Genomic DNA, 18734 nt, shown 5'->3' with positions numbered 1-18734 from the left:
GCGTCTGAGGGGTAAGGCGCCTTACGCAACGTTAATCCCGAGGCAAACTATACTTGGAATCTGCGCCTGGGCACGACGTGCAGCCTGCATAGGCTAGTAGCTCGATCGGGGGCCATGCAGTCGGGCAACGTCTGCTGCGCGCCTACCTGCCGCCCGCCTGTCGACAGCCCTGTCGACTGCCCACTCCAAGTCTATACGATCCCCTAGCGTACCGCTTGTGCCAGACGCCGGTGCACTATGGCGTTGCCGAGCTTGTGTGTCAGTCGGGCCACCCCACAACACCAGTGGCGCCATATCGCAACGTCGCGGCAAGCCGCTCCGTTGCTCCTGCCTTCTTCAATCATGCATATACACACGTGCAGTACAAACTCGAGATGGCCGAGTACAACATCCTGTTTACAGGTTCTAGGGATGGGGTAGTTGAGATGGGCTGTGGGGGTGGCGGCGGCCGGGCCGCGGGGGTGGCGGCGGCGCGGCGCGGCGCGGGTTCGTCGAGAGGGCGCGATTTGAGCTTTGCGTGGCTGGCTGCAACGCCGCCGCCGCTGCTCACACCAAGATCAAGCTCTCCATGCCGTGGATGACCATGACAAACGACTGGCCCTCCTTGGCGCCGCGCTTGTCGACCTCGGCCTTGACGAGCGAGTCGGCCTCCTCCTCGTCCTCGTCGTCGCTGCTCTCCTTCGAGTAGCCCTTCTTGACGTCGACCTCGACCTCCTCCTCGGGCTCGTCGACAATGGCGTGCTCAAAGGACATGGACAAGGGGCGGCGGGGCGACGAGACGGCCGGCGCGTGCGGCGAGCCCTCGGGCTTGACAAACGACGTGCGGCGGTTGTGCTTGCACGGCGTGCCAGCCACATCGTCGAGCGACGACGGCACAAGACGGATACAGCCCCAGCCGACCGACAATGGGCGGCGGGCAAGCAGCTTGTAGGTGGCGTGGACCGAGTGCTGCTCGGCGAGGTGGTTGATAAGACCGTGGACGTTGGCCAATGTCTTGTCACGGAGGGCGTGGAGAGTGGAGAGGTCTGGTGCAATAATCAGCGGGGCACAACCGGTGGCAACATGACAACCAACTCACCAGAGAAGCAGCCGGCCGACCAGACGGGGACGTCGACGACAAACTCGACCGTCTCGCGCTGCGTGCCGCCGGGGGACGCGGGCGAGATGCCGAGGACGACTGCGCGCGCACGGCGCGAGTTGACGACCTTCATGACGCTCTCGGCGAAGAGGAGGCTCTGCATGCCAATCTCGCCGCGGGGGCGCGAGCGGCTCCGCTGCAGCCGCGGCGAGAAGTAGGGGCGCTGTGTCTGCGTGGCTGAGCGGCCGCCGCGCGGCTCGTCGGGCGAGAGGGTGGAAGCGACGGGGCGGAGGGACGGCGAGCCGAGCGGCGAGCCCGACAATGGCGTGTGGGCGGCGTGCTGGACAATGACTGCAGAGGCGGGCATAGTGGGCGGTGGTGTGTGGGGGAGTGGAAGTGGTTATATGGCGAGCGAAGTGAAGCTAGTGAGGTAGGTGAGATAGTGCGTGACGATGGTTGGTGGGTCTGGGTGGGTGGGTGGTGGCCAGTGCGGGCGGTCGGGACTCGAACAGGTGCCCCGTGGAGCAAGGGCGTGTGCGGGAGGTCGTGTGAGATGGGGTGTGTAGGTGGGCTGTGGCGATGTGACTATGTGTGTGTGGGCGTCGTCGTTGGGTGGGCGGGTCACGAGAGCAGCAGCAATGACGAAGAAGAAGAAGAAGAAGCAGAAGCACAACAAGAAGTATATGTCGTGTGGCGTGGCGTAATCAACCCAAAGGAGCCCACGGCGCGGCCACGACGAGCGAGTGAGATGTTATCGGGTGAATGGGGCAGATGGCGGCGCGGGCGGCGGGCGGCGGGTGGAGTCGGTATAGTGGGACAGGTGTAGTGCGATGCGATGCGGAGAGACGGTGAGACGGTGTCAGTCAGCAAGTGTAAACAGGCGAGACGGGCGAGGAGAGCGTATAGAAAGGTGCAAAGCATTGGTCCCGAGCGGAACAGCCGGTAGTGCAAGTGCTCCTTTCCTGCGTTTGCTCGGTCGGCGGCGGGCGGCGGCCCGCTGCCTGCTGCCTGCGCGCCACAGAGTGCGCAGCGCCACTTGGCATGCAGCAGGCGGCGGGTGCGAGCGAGCAAGCAAGCGCCGCGCCCAGCAAGCAAGCACACAGCGGTAACGAGCAAAGCAGGAGGAGCAGGCGCGTATGCGTAGGTCGCACACACACACATCACACCGGCGGGCACACACGATCCCCAGCGGCCACAGCACACTCACGGTAACCCGGCAAATCGGTCAGTCGTGTCTGGTCGGGTGACTCGTTGTCCTCGGCTGTCGTGGTGTTCGTCCGGTGTCTGCAATGTACTGCTCGTGGCGTGTGCGCGCGAGCTGTGTGTGTATGTGTGTGTGTTGATGCGATGTGCGATGCAGTAATCGTCTCGTGCACCACTCCCGAATTTTCCTATGCTTACAGCTCTGCTCCTGCTTGCCTGATTGCTGCATGACGATACCTTGGCAGTGCCGCCGGCGCGATGCAGCACCACACCGTCGGACGCGCCCGGAGTACCACGAATGGTCCGACGAGCCCATTCTGCTGTCCGGCCCGAGAGAGCGGTTGCCAGTACGGTGGTACAGTGGGCGGAAATGCTTCCGTCGCCTCGTTGTTGGAAATCACGGAGCGCCGTACAGCGCACCGCTGGGGAGGGAGTGCCGGGCCTGGCGGGGTTGGAGGCATTGATTCCACCGACACCACTGTGCAGTTCAGTGCATAGGCGTTCGGCATCGAGGCATCACAATGGACACGCATGGTCCATTGTCCTAGTCCAGGTAGGCCACTGCCGCTATAGCCCGCTAGTTGCCATCTCCGCGTGGTAATCACAACAGGCAGCCCTATCAGTAGTGTTAATAAAAGCGCAACGGTTGGCTGGCGCGTGGCTCCGCCTCCCCCAGCTAACACACAATCACATTCTATGTCAAACGGATAAAAAGAGTGTATGGTGGTACGAACACACAGAACGCACAGACCGGGTAGCAGCCTCAAAGCAGCATCTATCAATTTGGGCATATGGTCGCGTGGCAGCAGCTCCGGCCGCCCCGCGCACTCTCGCCCCGTCGTGCTCCATCCCCTCCGCCTCGGCAACTCCCTCCCGGCCACCGGCGACGACCGGAGGCCTCTCTCAACTGTCCATGGTGTTGTTTGTAGATGGTGGGGATCGTAGATTTGGCATTTTACTTGCCGCCAGTCGTCTTGAAGGTGACAAGACCCGCAAGCGAGATGCTGCAGGGTGTTAGTGGGTCTGCGCGGGGTAATGAACCGTCCACGCCACTCCCATGGGCCATGGGCCATGGGGGCGATGAGGGCCGCGGCACTCACGAGTAACCAAAGACCTGGAGAGCGGTGATCTCCGAGCCAAAGGCAAGGACCGAGCCGGAGATAAGGAGCTGGAAACAAAAGTCAGCCACTGGCGTAGATGGGTCCGTGCGCAAGGCAAACTCACAATGTCCTTGAGAACACCGGCAAGGGTGAGGATAAGACCCGAACCAACCGAGATAAGGAACACGGCAGCGACGTTGAGGGCAAAGGCGATACCGGCGTTGGAGAGGAGGACAAGGATGCCAACACGGTGGAGGTTGTAGAAGGGCTCAAGTCCCTCAATGAAGGGGAGGATGAGCGCGTTGATGACGGCGCAGACAGGGGCGTAGTAGTGGAGCGAGACAATGGGGTCCATCTTGAGGCCGTGGAGGAGGATCTGGATCATGACAAGACGCGAGGCCTCGAACACGACAGCGGCACACTGGCAGATGAAGCCGACCATCTCAAAGTGGAGCTCGCCGTAAGCGGCAAGAGCGCAGCCGACCGAGATCATCATGACAATGGCAAGGAGGCGTCCGTTGGGCTCCTGGAGCTTGAAGGCAAACGAGATGAGGAGAATGGCAACGGGGTTGAACGCCTTGAGCATCTGGATGAACGAGACCGAGAGCGAAAGGTAGGCGTAGTTGGAGAGGATGAGCGAGCCCGAGAAGAGCGCACCGATGGGGAGGATGGTGCGGATCCAGCGGTCGCGCTGCGGGGTTAGCAGTGGTCGAGGTGGAGGCGTGTAGCGACTCGCCGCCTGCTCTACTTACAGTCATCTCAATGTCCTTGGCGCCATCGACGAGGGTCGTGGTGCGCTGGAGGACGCGGGTGGCAATGGCCTGGGGTGTGTGAGCTGGCAGTTCTCTTGGCAGATTGCGCCCAACTCACCGAGAAGGCAAGGTGCCAGGTGGTCAGGAAGACGGGGTAAGGGAAGTGGAGGCTCGAGAAGACGTATTCTGGTCAGGTGTCAGATCGTTCCGGTCAATTGAGTCAGCCACGGCACACGCACTGTTGTACAGGATGACAGCAATCGAGCAGGCCATCCAGACGGGGATGACTGGGAGTGTTAGTTGACTGCCGCGGCGTCGGGGAGGCCGAGGCCGAGGCCGAGACCACACGCACTGATGACACCGGGGATGACAATCTTCTTCTGCTGGGAAGGCGCGTTGCGAGCCGAGGTGGCAGTGCTGGAGGGCCTGGTGGGCGTCAGTGTTGCTGTCGTCGTCGCGCCCTCGGCGTCGGTTGACTCACTCATCCTTCTCGTTGTCGAGGGGGAGCTGGGAGCAAGCGTCAGTCGCGTTAGGAGGGGAGCATGGCCGGCGGCAAGGGGACGGCGCGGCGCGGTCGACACGCAGTGACGATGGCGTGGAGCACGCGCAGGCAGCGCAGTACGCCGCAGCGTGTCGCGCATGTCAAGCCTTGCGCGCGAGTGTGCGCGCCTCGACTTGACGCCGCCGACGCCCCACGCCGCCGCATGTGCACGGCCGCCGCCGAGCCCGGGCACGCTGGATAGTGGCCACAGAAGTAGTACGCACGTTGGCCTCAATGTCCTTCTTGTCCTCGGCGCTCATTGTGTGTGCGGGTGGGTGGGGGGTAGAGGGAGTGAAGACGAAGAAGAATAAAGAAGAGGAAGACGAAGAAGAATGAATGGAGGTTTGGGAGTGAGAGAGAGAGAGGGATGGATAGGTACGAGGGTTTGGGTTGGGTTTGGTGTGTCAAAAGTCTCTCACGCACGCCGACGAAGTTGTTGTCTGGTCAATCTGGTGGCTACCTAGATGTTGGAGGAATCGACGTGTAGCACGGCAGCCTAGGCGGGCACGACGGGCGCGGCGGCAGCAGCGGCGGCGCAGCGCGACGGGAGCGAAAATGGCCCAGGCTGATGCTATTACGACACTGCGGCGGCTGTAGCAACGTTTGAGCCGTCCATCCCCCAACCCCCCAGCCCGTACCGCAGGAACACACTTTGTCCATCATGCATGCAGGGTCACGCCAGGTGTCGTCGACGACGTGCAGCAGAAAAAGAAGCACGACGCAGCGCGTCGCGGGCAGCAGCGGGCCACCCGGGGCAAGCGCCGCCGCCGGTCAATCCCCTCCCTCGCCTGGCCCTGTCTACCAAATAAAAGGCACACTGCCGCCTCCTCGCCTGCCCGCCCACCCACTGACGCGCGTACGTGCATGCTTGCTTTGCTGTTGTCCTGGTCGTGTGGGGAACAGAAGCGACTCACGGCTTGGCCGCCCTGTGGCTATTGAATGCCATGTCCACAACTCCTAGCTATTAACCTCGAGGGTGATCCAGGTTATCCCTTAGCCATCCATGCCCTGTAGGTCATTTTGGCCGCCTGTGTCTTCAAACGTGCGTCTGGCTTTTAACTTGGGCACATTGAAAAACAACCCAGGGAAAGGCCCAGGATGTGCCTATCCCGGAAGCGGCGACAGATCCTGAGACAAGAGACGAGAGCTGGCTGGGACAAGTGACACGAATGACACGTGTAACAACAGCTCAAGAGTGATAACCCTACTTCCGCCATCTGAAAGTTGGCTCCTCCGAGGTTCGACCTCCTCCGGCAAGTGCAGCAGCTCACGAGCTCACGAGGCCAAGTCGAGTAAACGCAATAACAACTACACCACCACCGCCATGTCCAGGACGCTGCGCTCAGCGCTGACAAGTAAGCTGACGCTATGGTACGGTAGCTGACAACCCCAGTCGCCCAGGGCATCCCTGGCCCCTCGCGGCCGCTCTTGCGGCCCGTCGTTGCGCCCATCGCCACGTCGTCTGTGGCTTCCTCGCGCTCGTGAGTGTGGACAAGGCAAGCGCAGTGCAGCTTCAAGATCTATCAAGAAGCTATATGCGCCTGATGTGCCTTCCTTCCTGCCCAAGCCCCGCTCACACACCCAGCCTGTTCGACTTTGCCAACTTCAAGCTGCCCAACTGGCGCCGGAGCGCCAAGAAGGAGGACGAGACGGACGCCGCTGCGCCTGCCGCGCCTGCCGAGGCTGAGAAGAAGGACGGCGGCCTGTTCGAGGAAGTTGTGGAGGAGGCCGAGGTGGCCGAGAAGAAGTTGAAGAAGAAGACGTGGACCGAGGTGGGTGTGTGGCGTGCATGAGGGCCGTCGTCGAACAGCGGCAAGCCCTTGTGCCTCGCTCGTCGCCGTACGTTTTACTAACCCCCGCAGCACTCGTACAAGTCGGGCCTGCACAAGGGCTCGCACCGCCGTCTGAACCAGATCTCGCGGCAAGTTGCCGGCCTGCCGGTCGACGAGGCGGTCGTCCAGCTGGCCTTTGGCGACAAGCGTGCGGGCCGCACATGGGTGAAGAGCACTCTTGCGCTGGCACGCGACCACGCCGAGGCCAAGGGACTCGCGCGCGAGAAGCTCGTCGTCGCCGAGACGTGGGTGTCCAAGGGCCCCAAGGTCGCGCGGCTCGACATCAAGGGCCGCGGACGCTTCGGCATCAAGCACCACGGCTCGGCGCGCATCCACTTTGTCCTCCGCGAGGGCAAGACATGGTCCCAGAAGCAGGAGGCAGAGCGCAACAAGGTGCTCCGCAAGGTGCGCTCGGCGGGCGTCGTGCGCGAGGACGGCAAGCTCCGTCGCAAGACGATCGACGGGTGGGCGTGGTAGGGCAGTATGCATTGCATGGTTCGGACGAGGCACGCGGGCGCGAGCGAAGCGAGTGCCGCCGGTACGGGGAGGAGGACTCGGTGGGCTCAGTGACTATGAGCGATGGGGCGTGTTCACAACGGCGAGGAGCGAGCCGCCGATCAGGTTGTCGGGATCAGCTGCACCGCGACGTCGCTCAATGCCATGGTCCTCTACTGACCCCCCCCCCCCCCTCCGCATAACTACTACTGCATTGCATAGATCCTGTCGATACCCTCAGATGCCTGTAACAGATCCTTGAGACCTCCAGATCCTCCACCTTACGCGACGCTCGCTACATCCTCGCACGCCGCGCCTGCTGCTGCACACGGGCCGCATCCTAAGCCTTGGTGCGGGCAATCTCGACAAACTCGGGCTTGAGCGAGGCGCCGCCGACGAGGAAGCCGTCAATGTCGGCCGCCTTGGCGAGCTCGGGCGAGTTCTTGGCCGTGACCGAGCCGCCGTAGATGATGCGCGTGGCCTCGGCGACGGCGGGCGAGACGCGCTTGGCGAGCCACTGGCGCAGGTCGGCGTGCACCTCCTGCGCCTGCTCGACGGTGGCGACCTTGCCCGTGCCGATGGCCCAGACGGGCTCATAGGCGACGACAATGTCCCTGGGAAGTGTCAGCGAGCGAGTCCGCGAGCCGAAGGCGAGCGGGCGAGCGGGGGTGTGCGCGGCACGCAGTACACGTTTGAAGCAGCTTGTGCGGCAGCCTGCTGCGGCGCCCCGGACAGACGCCGCGCCGCCGCTTCTGCCAGGTTCCACGCCCCCTCGCACCACCCTGCAACTCACTTCCAAGCAGCCTCGGGGATGGCAGCGGCAATGGCCTCGAGCTGGCGCTGGTTGACCTGGCTCGTGATGCCCTGCTCGCGCTCCTCGAGCGTCTCGCCGATGCACGCAATGACCTTGAGGCCCGTGTCGATGGCGAGCTTGACCTTCTGGGCGACGGCCTCGTCCGAGTCGTGGAAGAGGGAGCGGCGCTCAGAGTGGCCGAGGATGACCCACGGCACGCCGGCGTCCTTGATCTGCTCGGGGGAGATCTCGCCAGTGAACGCGCCCGACTGCTTGATGTAGGCGTTCTGCGCGGCGACCTCGACGGGCGCCTTGACGGCCGCCGCGACAGAGATGAGGTAGAGCGCAGGGGGGGCGATGACGACGTCTGCGGAGCGGGTTAGCGCTGGGCAAGGTGAGAGAGAGAGAGGCAGTAACGCCCCCCGCCCGCCCACGCACCGTTCGAGCCGTCGAGCTTGGCGTCGTTGAGGCCCTCGACGATCGTCTTGATCGAGGCCTGCGAGCCGTTCATCTTGAAGTTACCACTGCATTGTTAGCGAGCCTCGAGAGCACATGCGTACCCAACGAAGAACTTGCGGGGCATTTTGGCTGGTTTTGTTTGGGTGGGTATGGGTAGGGTAAGGAGGAGAGAGAGAGAGTGAGTAAAGAGCAGAGAACAGAAAGTGGTGGTGGTGTAACCGGTATCGTGGATGTCGCGATTGCCTGAGTGCTTGCCCCAGCCAGTGGGTCAACCTGTCGCACTCTCCTGACGTAGTGGACCCCTTCGCCCTGGCTGGCTGGCTGCCTGGCTGCTGGCTGTAGGGGTTCCGTTGCGGCAACGGCTCCATCCGCCCTTCTGAGTGGTCGCCCACTTGGCCCAGTTCCAACTCTGCCCGACAGCATCCAATGACAAGGGCTTATTCCCGACACCGCCGAGCCAAGAAACCTGGGGTAATCACCTCACGCGACAACGTGCTAATGGCCCACGGCCGGGTCATGCTACACTACACGTTCCGTCTAGTATCGGCATAATACAAGCTATGGCAGCATTACATCGGCTACTCAGCCGCCCGCACTCACGCTAACAACGCTCGAATACCCGGAACAGGTCGGGCAGGTTGGCCACCTGGTTCACGTGGCGATCCGAAAGGCTCTTGGGCCACTGCGTGTTCCGTCGAAAGCTGGGGAACAGGACGTGCTCGAGCTGCCACACATGATGGGCCACCTCGTCGGCACTCGCGTCGTCGTCCGCCTCTGTATCGGCGAACGGGCGTGGCGAGTAGAAGAATGCCAGTTCGCGGAGCACACCCTCAAAGCAAGCCTTCTCGTCCTCCCAGTCCACTCTTGTGGCGAGGCACAGAAGGAAGTGCGGTAGCCGGTCGAGGTTTGGCGTGTAGCCCTTGAGGAGGAGCGGTAGCGCCTCGAGTGCACCAGCCGGCGTGATGGACAGCGAGAAGTACTCGTCGATCATGTCGCGTTTCGAGATGAGGAGGGCAGAGGCGCGCTGGTGGGTTAGTTCACCCGGATGCCGCTACCCACTTTGACGACTCCATCGACAGTCAGCCCGTTTTCCTCGATCCCAGGCTCGTCCTCGGCGGCCAGACGCAGCAGGTCCTTGATCTGCGGTGCTGGCTCGAGACGTAGCCGGCCGATGGCGCCAAACTGCCGCAACCCCAGCTGGTAAAAGTGCTCGTCGCTGGTGGGTCAGAAAGCGAGCTACCCAAGTAACCCACCCAAGGGCCGCATAGTCGACGAGGAACAGTCGCGTCGAGTGCTGTATCAATCCCAGGCACTGGTGGCGGTCTGCGATGCCGACAAACGCGTGCTTAGCCAATGTCTCATTCAGGTCTGGGGTTAGCGAGCTCCAGCCACTCACACCCACCTTCATTCCCCTTCTTCTTCACTGCCCGCCGCAGCTCTTGTATACTCCAGAAATCACACACGCTCTCGGGGATGTCCTTGCTGCTGCTGCTGCTGCTGCCGTCCTTCGCCTCCTGCACCGACGCGCTCCACATGGGCGTCTCGTCCTCGTCCTCAACGACCGTGACCTCGGCGCTGGTGTCGGCTCCGCGACGTTTGGACGGCCGCTCATCGTAGTCTGCTATTTGCGAGGGGTCGATAACCGTGATCATCGAGTCGAGGGTACGGTTGGAGGGATCCATGCGGACTTTGTAGTTTGGTGCCGTCGTGCGTGCTGGATGTCAGCTCAACCGACCACATCTTTCAGCTCACGCTTCTGTGTTGCCTGCGATGCGTCCGGTGCTCCTGGCAGCAGCGTCTGCACGGAGAATGTCCTCGAGACGTTGGCCCCGGCGAGCGCCTTCTCCACTGCGGCGACCAGAGCGTCCACAACCTCGTCCTCGTGGAGGAAGTGCACCTCCGACTTGGTAGGGTGGACATTGACGTCGACCTTGTCTGGCTCGATTGACAGGCTGAGATAGGCGAACGGCGACGCGCCCTTGGGCAAATACGTCGTGTACAACGCGTCGATTGCCTTCTTGATCTTTGAGCTGTCGACCAAGCGGTCTGGGGTCAGCGCCCTCCCAGCCACACGACTCACTGTTGATGAAGAGCAAGAAACCCGGCTTCCTCCCTCCGTTATGGTTGGCATTGCTGACCCACCCGCGCGCCGACGCGCCCAGCTTCGGCGCAAACACCGTCTCGGGCACCTCCAACAGCTCGGAGGCTAAGCTCTGCGTGTACAGGGCCGCAATGTTCGCCTTTGTCGACGACCCGGCGTTGGTCGACAGGTCAGGCTGCGGAGTGCCCGCCTTCTTGCACACCCACGCGACGTGCGGATTGTGCACGGCGTACTTGGTCACAACGTCGAGGATGCGCGCATACTCGTCCGAGCCGGAACGGAAAGCACGCTTCCTCAGCGCATTGTTGTAGAACAGGTCCGAGGCGGTGATCACGGTGCCGTCGTTGGCGGCCGTCGGGCGCGCGTCCTCCTTCAGCACGCCGTTGCCGTACTGCGCCTTCCAGCCCACACTGTCCGCCTTCGTCTTGGTGATCACCTCCAAGTGCGAGCAGTAGCTGATTGACGCGAGCGCCTCGCCGCGGAAGCCGTACGTCGCGAGGCTCTGCAGGTCGGAGAAGGCAGCAATCTTGGAGGTCGCGTACCGCTCGCACAGGAGGGGAAGGTCGGCTTTCTGGCGGGTGAGCTCCGGACGTCAGCGGCAACCCACATTAATCCCATGCCCGTTGTCCGCTATCTGGAGCATCTTCAACCCGCCCTCCTTGACCGTCACCTTGATCGACGTGCTCCCTGCATCGAGCGAGTTCTCAAGCAGCTCCTTGATCGCGTTGGCTGGCCGGTGGATAATCTGCGCAGGGGTGGGTCAGTCACGAAAGTGGAGGTGTCGGCGGCGCACCTCGGCCGCCGCGATCTGGTTGACAACGTCGGCGGTGAGCTTGCGGATCGGCTTGGGCGTGTCTGGCTCGACGGCGACGTCTGCTCCGTCGACGTCCATTGCACTAGTTGAGGGAATAAAAGCAGATAAGAAATGGCTCAAGTGTGCCAGTTGACGGCAAAAGTCAACAACAAGCGTGGATGAGGTGTGCTGCTACTACTTTCTTAGGCACGCGCCCAAACTAAGTCGTCCCGCCTCCACCTTGGGTTTCCGTCATCGTCCCGCCGCCGCCTCACGCGGAGGGCGATTTCAATCGTCATCGCGTTTCCCACCTCTACTTTTGCTCTCCCTCCCTCTCGCCTCTCAACTTCTACTACACTCTCTTACCCACTACCCACCACTGCAGCCATGCCAGGAGATCATACTCCACACGTAAAGCACTCGATGCGCAAGAGCCCCTACCTCATCTCCCTCATCCTCCTCCTCGCCGCAACAGCCCTCACAGTCCTCAATATCAAGGTGGGTGACCTTCCTCGCCCACTTCCGCCGGATAGTCACTGACATTGCAGGTCCCCTCGCTCGTACGCGTCAAGATCCGCTCGCCAGGTCCGACTGTCTTCGAGACGAAGTGAGCTCCCCCTCGTCGACGGAATCCAGCTCACCCCCAGGTATGGCCTATTCGAGCGCTGTGCGCGCCAGGTCGACGTGCCCGCGCTGCTCCGCCGCGCCACTCCGCTCCTCACACCCATCGCTGAGCCGTACGATACCGGCCTGAAGGGTGGCAAGAAGCACCGCTGGCAATGCGAGCGCTTCCCAACACGGTGAGCGGACAGCGTTATCCCTTATCCGCCGTGACACTAACTCGATGTGTCACTTTAGGTCCGAATGCGCTCAGTTTGGGGAAGGGTTCTGCGTCGCGTGGTCAACCGCCGGATACACGGTGCTGCTGGCCCTGGTGCCGTGCTTCTTTGCGTTGATCTCGCTCCTGTTCATCTTTCTCCATCGAGGTGGGTACCGTCATGTCACCACATGCTAACCCACCAGGGAAGCGCCTTGCGCGTGCCCGCGCCCGGCGACAGCAGTGGAAGCTCGTCTCGGGCGCGATGCTGGTCCACGCCCTGCTCCAGGTTGCATCGGTCGCACTCATCCTGCGCGAGTTCTGGACCGATGAGCGGTTTGCGCGGGGCGCCAGGCTCGGTAGGTGGACAACTTGGCGAAAGACACCCACTGACGTCACAGGTGCATCATTCACGTTTGGTGTCGCGGCTGCGATCGTGTCGCTGTCCACCTTTGGCTTCCTGACCTTCACTGGCATCGCTGCCCGTCGTGGCGAGCCATGGGCTGCAGGGCGCAGTGCGCGCCAGGCGAGGCGGCACAAGAGAACACGCTCTGGCCGCGTCGTGTCGGTGCCCGAGGGCACGCATATCCCACCCGAGGCACGCGTCACTGTCGGCGAGGTGGTCTCTGCTGCCGAGCACGACGAGGTGGATGAGCACTCGGCGCTGTTGGCTGGACACGAGGGCTCGGTCGCTGGTGGCGGGTCGAGACGGGCCACTGACCAGGTCTAGGTGGTTTAAGGCTTCTGTAGCATAGAGTTGACGTATATAGATTGTCGAGTGCGCATGCGAGTGGTTTGGCCTGTACAAGCTGGCGGGGTCGTAGTGACACGCCTTCACTAGCTCGCGTGATAAGGCGCTTCCTTGCTCATGCGGCATCTGCCACTGCCAAGTCGTCGTGCCACTGTTCCACTTCTGCCAGCCACGAGTTAAGCCACTGCTCCCACGACATCCCGAGATCTGCCAGATCCAAACAGCTTGCGCTAGTCAGACATGAATTGCCCACAACCAGATACGGTAAACACGAAAAACAAAGTGCATTTGGCTACGATCGCAGCACTTCACACAGCTTGAACCAGATAGAAAGGGCAATGTTCAGTGGTGGCGAGTATAGAAGGACTCAAGCCGGGGAATAAGTGTCACGACCATGCAGGGTGGGTGCGGGAAAAATGGCAGTGCTACTTAGAAGGCGGCAACAGCAACGGCGACGGCGACAGCGAGGCCAGCGGGGGCGACGAAGGTCTTGCCGGCGGACGAGGGCTTGGACGACGAGGCAGCGGGGGCGGCAGTGCCCGAACCGGAGTGCGAGGCAGACGCGGCGCCCGATGCAGCGGCAGAGCCAGAGGCAGCGGCGTGCGAAGTGGCAGCGGCAGCCGAGCCGGAGGCAGCGCCCGAAGCAGCACCCGAAGCGCTGGCGGCGCCAGAGGCAGCGGCACCCTGGCTGGTGTTGGGGATCTTGCCGGTGGCAGCGGCGAAGGTGCCGGTAGCGGCTTCACCACCGCCAGTGGCAGTGAGCGTGGGGGCCTGGTAGTTGGCCTGGCCGGTGGGGGCCTGCACAAAGGTGAGGAAGGCCTGGTTCGCGCCGGCGAAGGACTGGGCGCCACACGACTTGTTGAGGGCGTCAAAGTCGGCGAGCTTGGTGCCGCCGGCGTTGTTGTTGGCCGAGTTGCACGACGCGCAGTTGTAGATGTTCTCGAGGTACGTCGCGGAGCACTGGCACGCAATGTCGGACGAGTTGCACGTCTCGAACGCGCACGCGAAGGCGCACGACTTCTGCTGCGTGGCGCAGTCGGCCTGGGTGCTGGTGAGGAGCGAGCCACTGGGGGTGTAAGCGGGGGACCGCGGCACGGCTGGATTTAGACTTACAGAGCAGCGGCGTTGTTCGAGGTCAGGCAGGTAGCGCAGCCGGCAGCGTCGGAGGGGTAGGCCTGGCAGAAGCACGAGTAGACGGCCGTGCCGCCCTGGTACTGGTTCTGGCAGAGGTAGCTGTGGGCAAGGTGTGAGTTTTGGGGTCCCCTCTCTCTGCCTGCCTCCCGAAGGCAGCGGCCCCGGCGCCTACTCACGACGTCTCAATGGTCTGCGCGCACTGGGTCGAGCAGGCCTTGGGGATGAGGGACCAGTCGGGGGCCGACTGGGCGCTGGCGAGGGTCGCGAGGGCGAGAGCGGCGGCGGCGAAGAGCATGGCGGTGGTCGTGGAGGTGGGGTGTGTGGTGGTGAGAAGAGAGAACACGAGTGCTTATGAGGTTGCTCTGGGGAAGGGGTCGGGGGTGTAGAGGGAGGTGGGGGGGGTCAACGTCCTCCCATTCGGCGTCTCAATAGGCTTTGTCTGTCTGCAGCATGCAGCCAGCTCAATTCGCGCTGCTTCTTCTGGCTTGAGCAAACAGTGGTGGACGCGCCACAATGTGGCGCTGAATACTTGTTCCCTGACAAGTGGCGTTGGTAGAAAAGACTGTGCACGGCCGCTTTGTCGCCAGGCACCCCAAGACACCACCAGCCAGGAGATAAGACGCCACGGGCGCTCAGGTTCTGGAACTCTGACTATTGACTCAGACGTAAGCCTACTATGCTGTGGGCCTGGGGGCCTGGGCAAGACTGGCTAGCAAGCTAGAGTTACCTGTCTGACCCACAACGCCAGATCCTCAGGATACATGGCTTCCCTGCACCGTCTGTTGCCTCTTGGCAAGGCGCTTACCCCGAGCCTAATGCCTAAAGCGGGCGCCCTGCAAGGCAACCACCCTTTACCACGACGCCGACGTAGCCTGTCCTGGAGAAGCCGACGGACCGGACGCGAACGCGCGCGCGCAGACGGGCGGACGCGGATAGACGTACATACGCGCAGTGAGTCACTTGGTCCGTGGGGCAGGGTGGTGGGGATAGGCTTTGGGGGCGCCGCGCGCGCCGGTGTTTGTGTCGATTGCTTTAGTCGTCGCTGTGGTTAGTATGCGCTGGATGTGTGTCGGACCTTGCGTATGTCACTCACTCACTGCAGCATGATGAATGGGACAACACCGAGTGAATCGGAGCGGGCGGCCGCGTGAATGCTTTGTTTTTGACCGGCGCCAGTCTGCGGCATGTGGCGGCGACCAGTGACACCTCTGACCCATCCGACAGGCCGGGGATCATGGCGATCTGGGGACATGCATGCTTGAATGTTGTTCGCGTCGAACTACATACATACAAACATGCAGCACACACATGCGCTAAGTACATAGGTACCCGCTCCGGCTCAATGCGAGCCTGGCCTGATCTGGCCTGATCTGCATCGCCGGCCCGGCCATGGAACAAGTCCAAACAACAACAAGGGCTAGCTGGGACGGAACTGTGCCTCGGCGCCAAGTGGGCCATCGAACCGGCGACATCTGCGGGTATCTATCTGCCAGCTGACCGGCTGAATGTTGTTTACATACTCCACATACGCCGGACCGTCCCGACGTGAGGGCCATGTGTGTGAGGTCTCGAGGTTTTGTGGCTTCGAGGTTTTTGTGGTTCTGCTGTTGAGGTCTCGAGGTTCCGAGATTTGGACGTTATGTCGTTGCTTCTCGCCCACAAGACTCAATGATGTTTCCTTGCATGCGAATTAAACCATCTACGAAGCCCATGTACCATGCCCTAGTGGCCGTTGGTGACGCGCTGAGCGATCTTGACGCCAGTAGCAGCCACCTTGCCACCAGGAGCAACAGTCACGCTGCCGGCCCACTTGCCACCAGTGGCAGCGGGGACACGCACAGTGACCTCCTCCTCGACCTCGAACGCGCGCACCTCGAGCCCGACAGACGTGTAGTCGTAGTCTGGCACGCCGATCTTCTCAGGCCCGAGGAGGAGCACGCTGCCAGGGCGGACGTACAGCGGGATCTCGTCGAGGGGGTAGTCCTTCTCCTGGACCCAGCGGGGGCCGTCGATCGTCTCCCCGGTCCAGTAGTTGGTCCAGCGTCCCTCGGGGATATAGAACTGGGCCGTGTTGCCGAACACAGGCGCGACGAGCAGCGAGTCGCCGAGCATGAACTGCTTGTCGAGCGTGGGGGCCGTCAGGTCGTCGGGGAACTCGAGCACCATGGCGCGCATGAGCGGCAGGCCCGTCTCGTGCGCCTGGAGACTCGCGCCAAAGATGTACGGCATGAGGCGCATCTTCTCGTGCGTCATCTTGCTCGTGATCCGCACGGCCTCGTCCCCAAAGTCCCACGGCACGCGGTAGCTGTCGCACCCGTGCAGGCGCGAGTGAGAAGAAAAGAGGCCGAACGCGACCCAGCGGCAGAAGAGGACCGGGTCGGGCGAGCCGCGGAATCCGCCGATATCGTGGCTCCAGAAACTGAAGCCGGACAAGCCGAGCGACAGCCCGCCGCGCAGCGTCTCGGCCATGCCCTCCCATGTCGAGTAGGGGTCGCCGCCCCAGTGGATCGGGAACCGCTGTCCGCCAGCCGTAGCCGAGCGGGCCCACAGCGCAGCCTCGTGCTTGCCGTACTTCTCCTCGATGACGTCCCACACGCACTTGTTATACAGGTACGAGTAGTAGTTGTGCATCTTGCGCGGGTCCGAGCCGTCGTGGAACGTGACGTCCTTGTGGGGGCTGCGGGGTAAGCTTCGTCGTCACGGCCGCGGCTTGACCCACCTGCGCTCTCCAAAGTCGGTCTTGACGGTGTCGACGCCCGTGTCGAGCAGCTCGCGGATCAGCCCAGCATACCACTTGTACGCCTCGGGGTTGCTAAAGTCCACGACGGCCATGCCAGGCTGCCACCAGTCCCACTGCCACACGCTGCCGTCGGTACGCTTGACAAAGTACCCCTTGTCCATGCCCTCCTGGAACAGGTGGGTGCGCTGCGAGATGTACGGGTTGACCCAGGCGCAGATCTTGACGCCAAACTTGGCCTTGATGTCGGCGAGGTACTTGCGCGGGTTGGGGAACGCGACTGGGTCCCAGCGGAACGAGCACCAGTCGTACGCCTCCATCCAGCTGGGCCTTGTTAGCTGGGCACAGCTTATCTCATGCCACGTTGCCACTCACAAACAGTCGAGGTGGAACACGCGCACGGGACAGTCGTTGTCCTGCATCTTCTGGAGGAAGTGCGACACCGTTGCCTCATCGTACGACGTGGTGAACGACGTGGTGAGGTACAGGCCGAACGTCCATGCCGGTGGGAGGGCAGGACGGCCGACCATGCGGACATAGTTTTGGAGCGCTGCCTTCGCCGACCCGCCGCCGATGATAAAGTACTCGAGGCGCTCACCGCGGACGCTGACGCCAATCTTCGAGTTGTACCCGCGGCCAATCTCATACTCGACCTCCTCGGGGTGGTTGACAAAGACGCCGAAACCGCGCGACGACAGGTAGAACGGAATGTTCTTGTACGTCTTGTGCGAGTGGCACGCGTGGTCGTCGTTGAACATGCCGACGACCTGGCCGTTCTTCACAAACGTACCGAACCGCTCGCCGAGGCCGTAGATCGTCTCGCCGACGACGAGCGAAAAGTCGTTGAGCATGTACCTGACGAGCGCCTCGCTGCGGCCCTCGAGCATAAAGTTGCCGTTCTGGCGGGGCAGCGTGTCGTTCTCAGTCGTCAGTCGGCTCTGCTCCGACTCCTGGCCGAGCGTGAAGCGGTAGGGCACGTCTGCAAACGACGTGTCTTGCGGCCCGACCGACGTGAGGACCTTGGGCTCATCGGCGTTGGTCGCGTCGACAAACTCCATGCCGTACTCATTGGGCGCAGTGTTGACATTCACCGAGAGCTTGCCCGACGTGAACTTGATCGACTGCTTGGTCGGGCGCGAGACAGACGTCTTGGGCGCATCCGGCGCGCCGTCGGGGAACAGCTCAAAGTTCGGCCCGGGGTCCTTGCGGCCCGAGTGGTGGTCGATGCGGACCTTGATCACATCGTCAAGCGGCGACGACACCGTCACGGTGATGACGCCCGAGTTGACCGTGTGCGCGCGGTGCGCGACATGCTGCGGCGAGACGAGGAACTGGAGCTCGTCGGGCGTCTCCTTGACAATCTGCGAGACTTCGATGCCGGCTTTCCAAGTGACGCCTGGGAGGCCGGCGCGCCAGCGTCTAGAGGTCTGTCAGCACGGATTTCGGTAATGCGTCGTGCCGTGCCCCGCCACTCACGTTCCCTCGGTGACCTTCATGTTCGTGTTGCGTTCCGGAGTGGAGTGGGCGAGTTGTTCGGACAGTGGTGCGGCCCGGGGTCCGTGCTTGTTGATGCATGCATTGCAGCTGCCCATTCGCTGTTAAGTACAGCACGGGGTTTCTCGACGACTTCGGCACGCCGCGCGCCGGCGCCGAGTTGTCTTGGCACCTGTGTAGATAATTTGGCCACCCCGGAGCGGAGGTGCGGGGCGGGAGGTTGTGGGTGCGTGGTCGGGGATGCCCGTTTCGCCAGCATCTGCAGCATATGCGGACCAGAACGCCGTGCGGGTCCGTTCCGGGGCCCGCTACGCGTCCCGTGGGGGGCATGTGACGGCGTCCATGCGACTTGTTTATCTCCCATGTGAGTGTGCTGGAGCAGCAACAATGTTGTACGTCGAGGTGGACGCGCACCGACGGCCGGCGCCGAGATCGCCAACCGTGGCGCCACATTTACCCCGCAAACCTGCCGACGTGCCAAGACATCGCCGCGGGGTCCGGTCCGGAGGGGTGAAGATCTAGAAACATGGCCCGCGACGCGACGTGCATGCGCGTGGGGGTGGGCGCGCCGAAGCGGAGCGCAGTCAGCCCCGGGTCGGATGCATTTGCGTCGGGTACTTGCGCGTGCGGGGCATGTCTGGGGCACCGGCGATG

General features: G+C 62.7%; 7 protein-coding genes across 7 annotated transcripts; 2 read left to right on the top strand and 5 right to left on the bottom strand.

Moving 5' to 3' along the window:
- Nucleotides 1-328: 328 nt before the first annotated feature.
- Nucleotides 329-2436, bottom strand: LOC62_04G006155 (uncharacterized protein). The gene is made up of 3 exons (XM_062772720.1): nucleotides 2286-2436; nucleotides 1079-1663; nucleotides 329-1025 (listed from the first exon to the last, which is right to left on the bottom strand). The coding sequence occupies exons 2-3, from the start codon at nucleotides 1443-1445 to the stop codon at nucleotides 547-549; spliced, it is 846 nt and encodes a 281-aa protein (XP_062628704.1). The 5' UTR covers nucleotides 1446-1663; nucleotides 2286-2436; the 3' UTR covers nucleotides 329-546.
- A 3516-nt stretch (nucleotides 2437-5952) lies between these two features.
- mrpl22 (54S ribosomal protein L22, mitochondrial) lies at nucleotides 5953-7008 on the top strand. The gene is made up of 4 exons (XM_062772719.1): nucleotides 5953-6029; nucleotides 6068-6155; nucleotides 6260-6446; nucleotides 6537-7008. The coding sequence occupies exons 1-4, from the start codon at nucleotides 5999-6001 to the stop codon at nucleotides 6981-6983; spliced, it is 753 nt and encodes a 250-aa protein (XP_062628703.1). The 5' UTR covers nucleotides 5953-5998; the 3' UTR covers nucleotides 6984-7008.
- A 193-nt stretch (nucleotides 7009-7201) lies between these two features.
- TPI (Triosephosphate isomerase) lies at nucleotides 7202-8473 on the bottom strand. Its single transcript, XM_062772718.1, has 4 exons — nucleotides 8355-8473; nucleotides 8233-8318; nucleotides 7795-8161; nucleotides 7202-7615 (listed from the first exon to the last, which is right to left on the bottom strand). The coding sequence occupies exons 1-4, from the start codon at nucleotides 8375-8377 to the stop codon at nucleotides 7342-7344; spliced, it is 750 nt and encodes a 249-aa protein (XP_062628702.1). The 5' UTR covers nucleotides 8378-8473; the 3' UTR covers nucleotides 7202-7341.
- A 317-nt stretch (nucleotides 8474-8790) lies between these two features.
- On the bottom strand, nucleotides 8791-11295 carry MLH1 (DNA mismatch repair protein Mlh1). Its single transcript, XM_062772717.1, has 8 exons — nucleotides 11148-11295; nucleotides 10962-11099; nucleotides 10334-10925; nucleotides 10006-10299; nucleotides 9656-9967; nucleotides 9507-9621; nucleotides 9313-9469; nucleotides 8791-9277 (listed from the first exon to the last, which is right to left on the bottom strand). The coding sequence occupies exons 1-8, from the start codon at nucleotides 11244-11246 to the stop codon at nucleotides 8855-8857; spliced, it is 2130 nt and encodes a 709-aa protein (XP_062628701.1). The 5' UTR covers nucleotides 11247-11295; the 3' UTR covers nucleotides 8791-8854.
- A 186-nt stretch (nucleotides 11296-11481) lies between these two features.
- LOC62_04G006150 (uncharacterized protein) lies at nucleotides 11482-12767 on the top strand. The gene is made up of 6 exons (XM_062772716.1): nucleotides 11482-11645; nucleotides 11696-11754; nucleotides 11795-11947; nucleotides 12006-12133; nucleotides 12171-12323; nucleotides 12366-12767. The coding sequence occupies exons 1-6, from the start codon at nucleotides 11535-11537 to the stop codon at nucleotides 12692-12694; spliced, it is 933 nt and encodes a 310-aa protein (XP_062628700.1). The 5' UTR covers nucleotides 11482-11534; the 3' UTR covers nucleotides 12695-12767.
- A 217-nt stretch (nucleotides 12768-12984) lies between these two features.
- Nucleotides 12985-14238, bottom strand: LOC62_04G006149 (uncharacterized protein). Its single transcript, XM_062772715.1, has 3 exons — nucleotides 14026-14238; nucleotides 13829-13948; nucleotides 12985-13781 (listed from the first exon to the last, which is right to left on the bottom strand). Exons 1-3 carry the CDS (start codon nucleotides 14142-14144, stop codon nucleotides 13145-13147), a joined length of 876 nt encoding a protein of 291 aa, XP_062628699.1. The 5' UTR covers nucleotides 14145-14238; the 3' UTR covers nucleotides 12985-13144.
- Nucleotides 14239-15571: 1333 nt separating this feature from the next.
- Nucleotides 15572-18082, bottom strand: yicI_1 (Alpha-xylosidase; the record flags this gene model as incomplete). The annotated part of the gene is made up of 4 exons (XM_062772714.1): nucleotides 15572-16526; nucleotides 16569-16910; nucleotides 16962-18005; nucleotides 18063-18082. 4 exons carry the CDS (start codon nucleotides 18080-18082, stop codon nucleotides 15572-15574), a joined length of 2361 nt encoding a protein of 786 aa, XP_062628698.1.
- Between the last annotated feature and the right edge of the window lie 652 nt (nucleotides 18083-18734).

The sequence above is a fragment of the Vanrija pseudolonga genome, chromosome 4 (genome assembly GCF_020906515.1).
Source record: "Vanrija pseudolonga chromosome 4, complete sequence".
Taxonomy (NCBI): domain Eukaryota; kingdom Fungi; phylum Basidiomycota; class Tremellomycetes; order Trichosporonales; family Trichosporonaceae; genus Vanrija; species Vanrija pseudolonga.
This window is presented reverse-complemented; position numbering and strand designations above follow the sequence as displayed.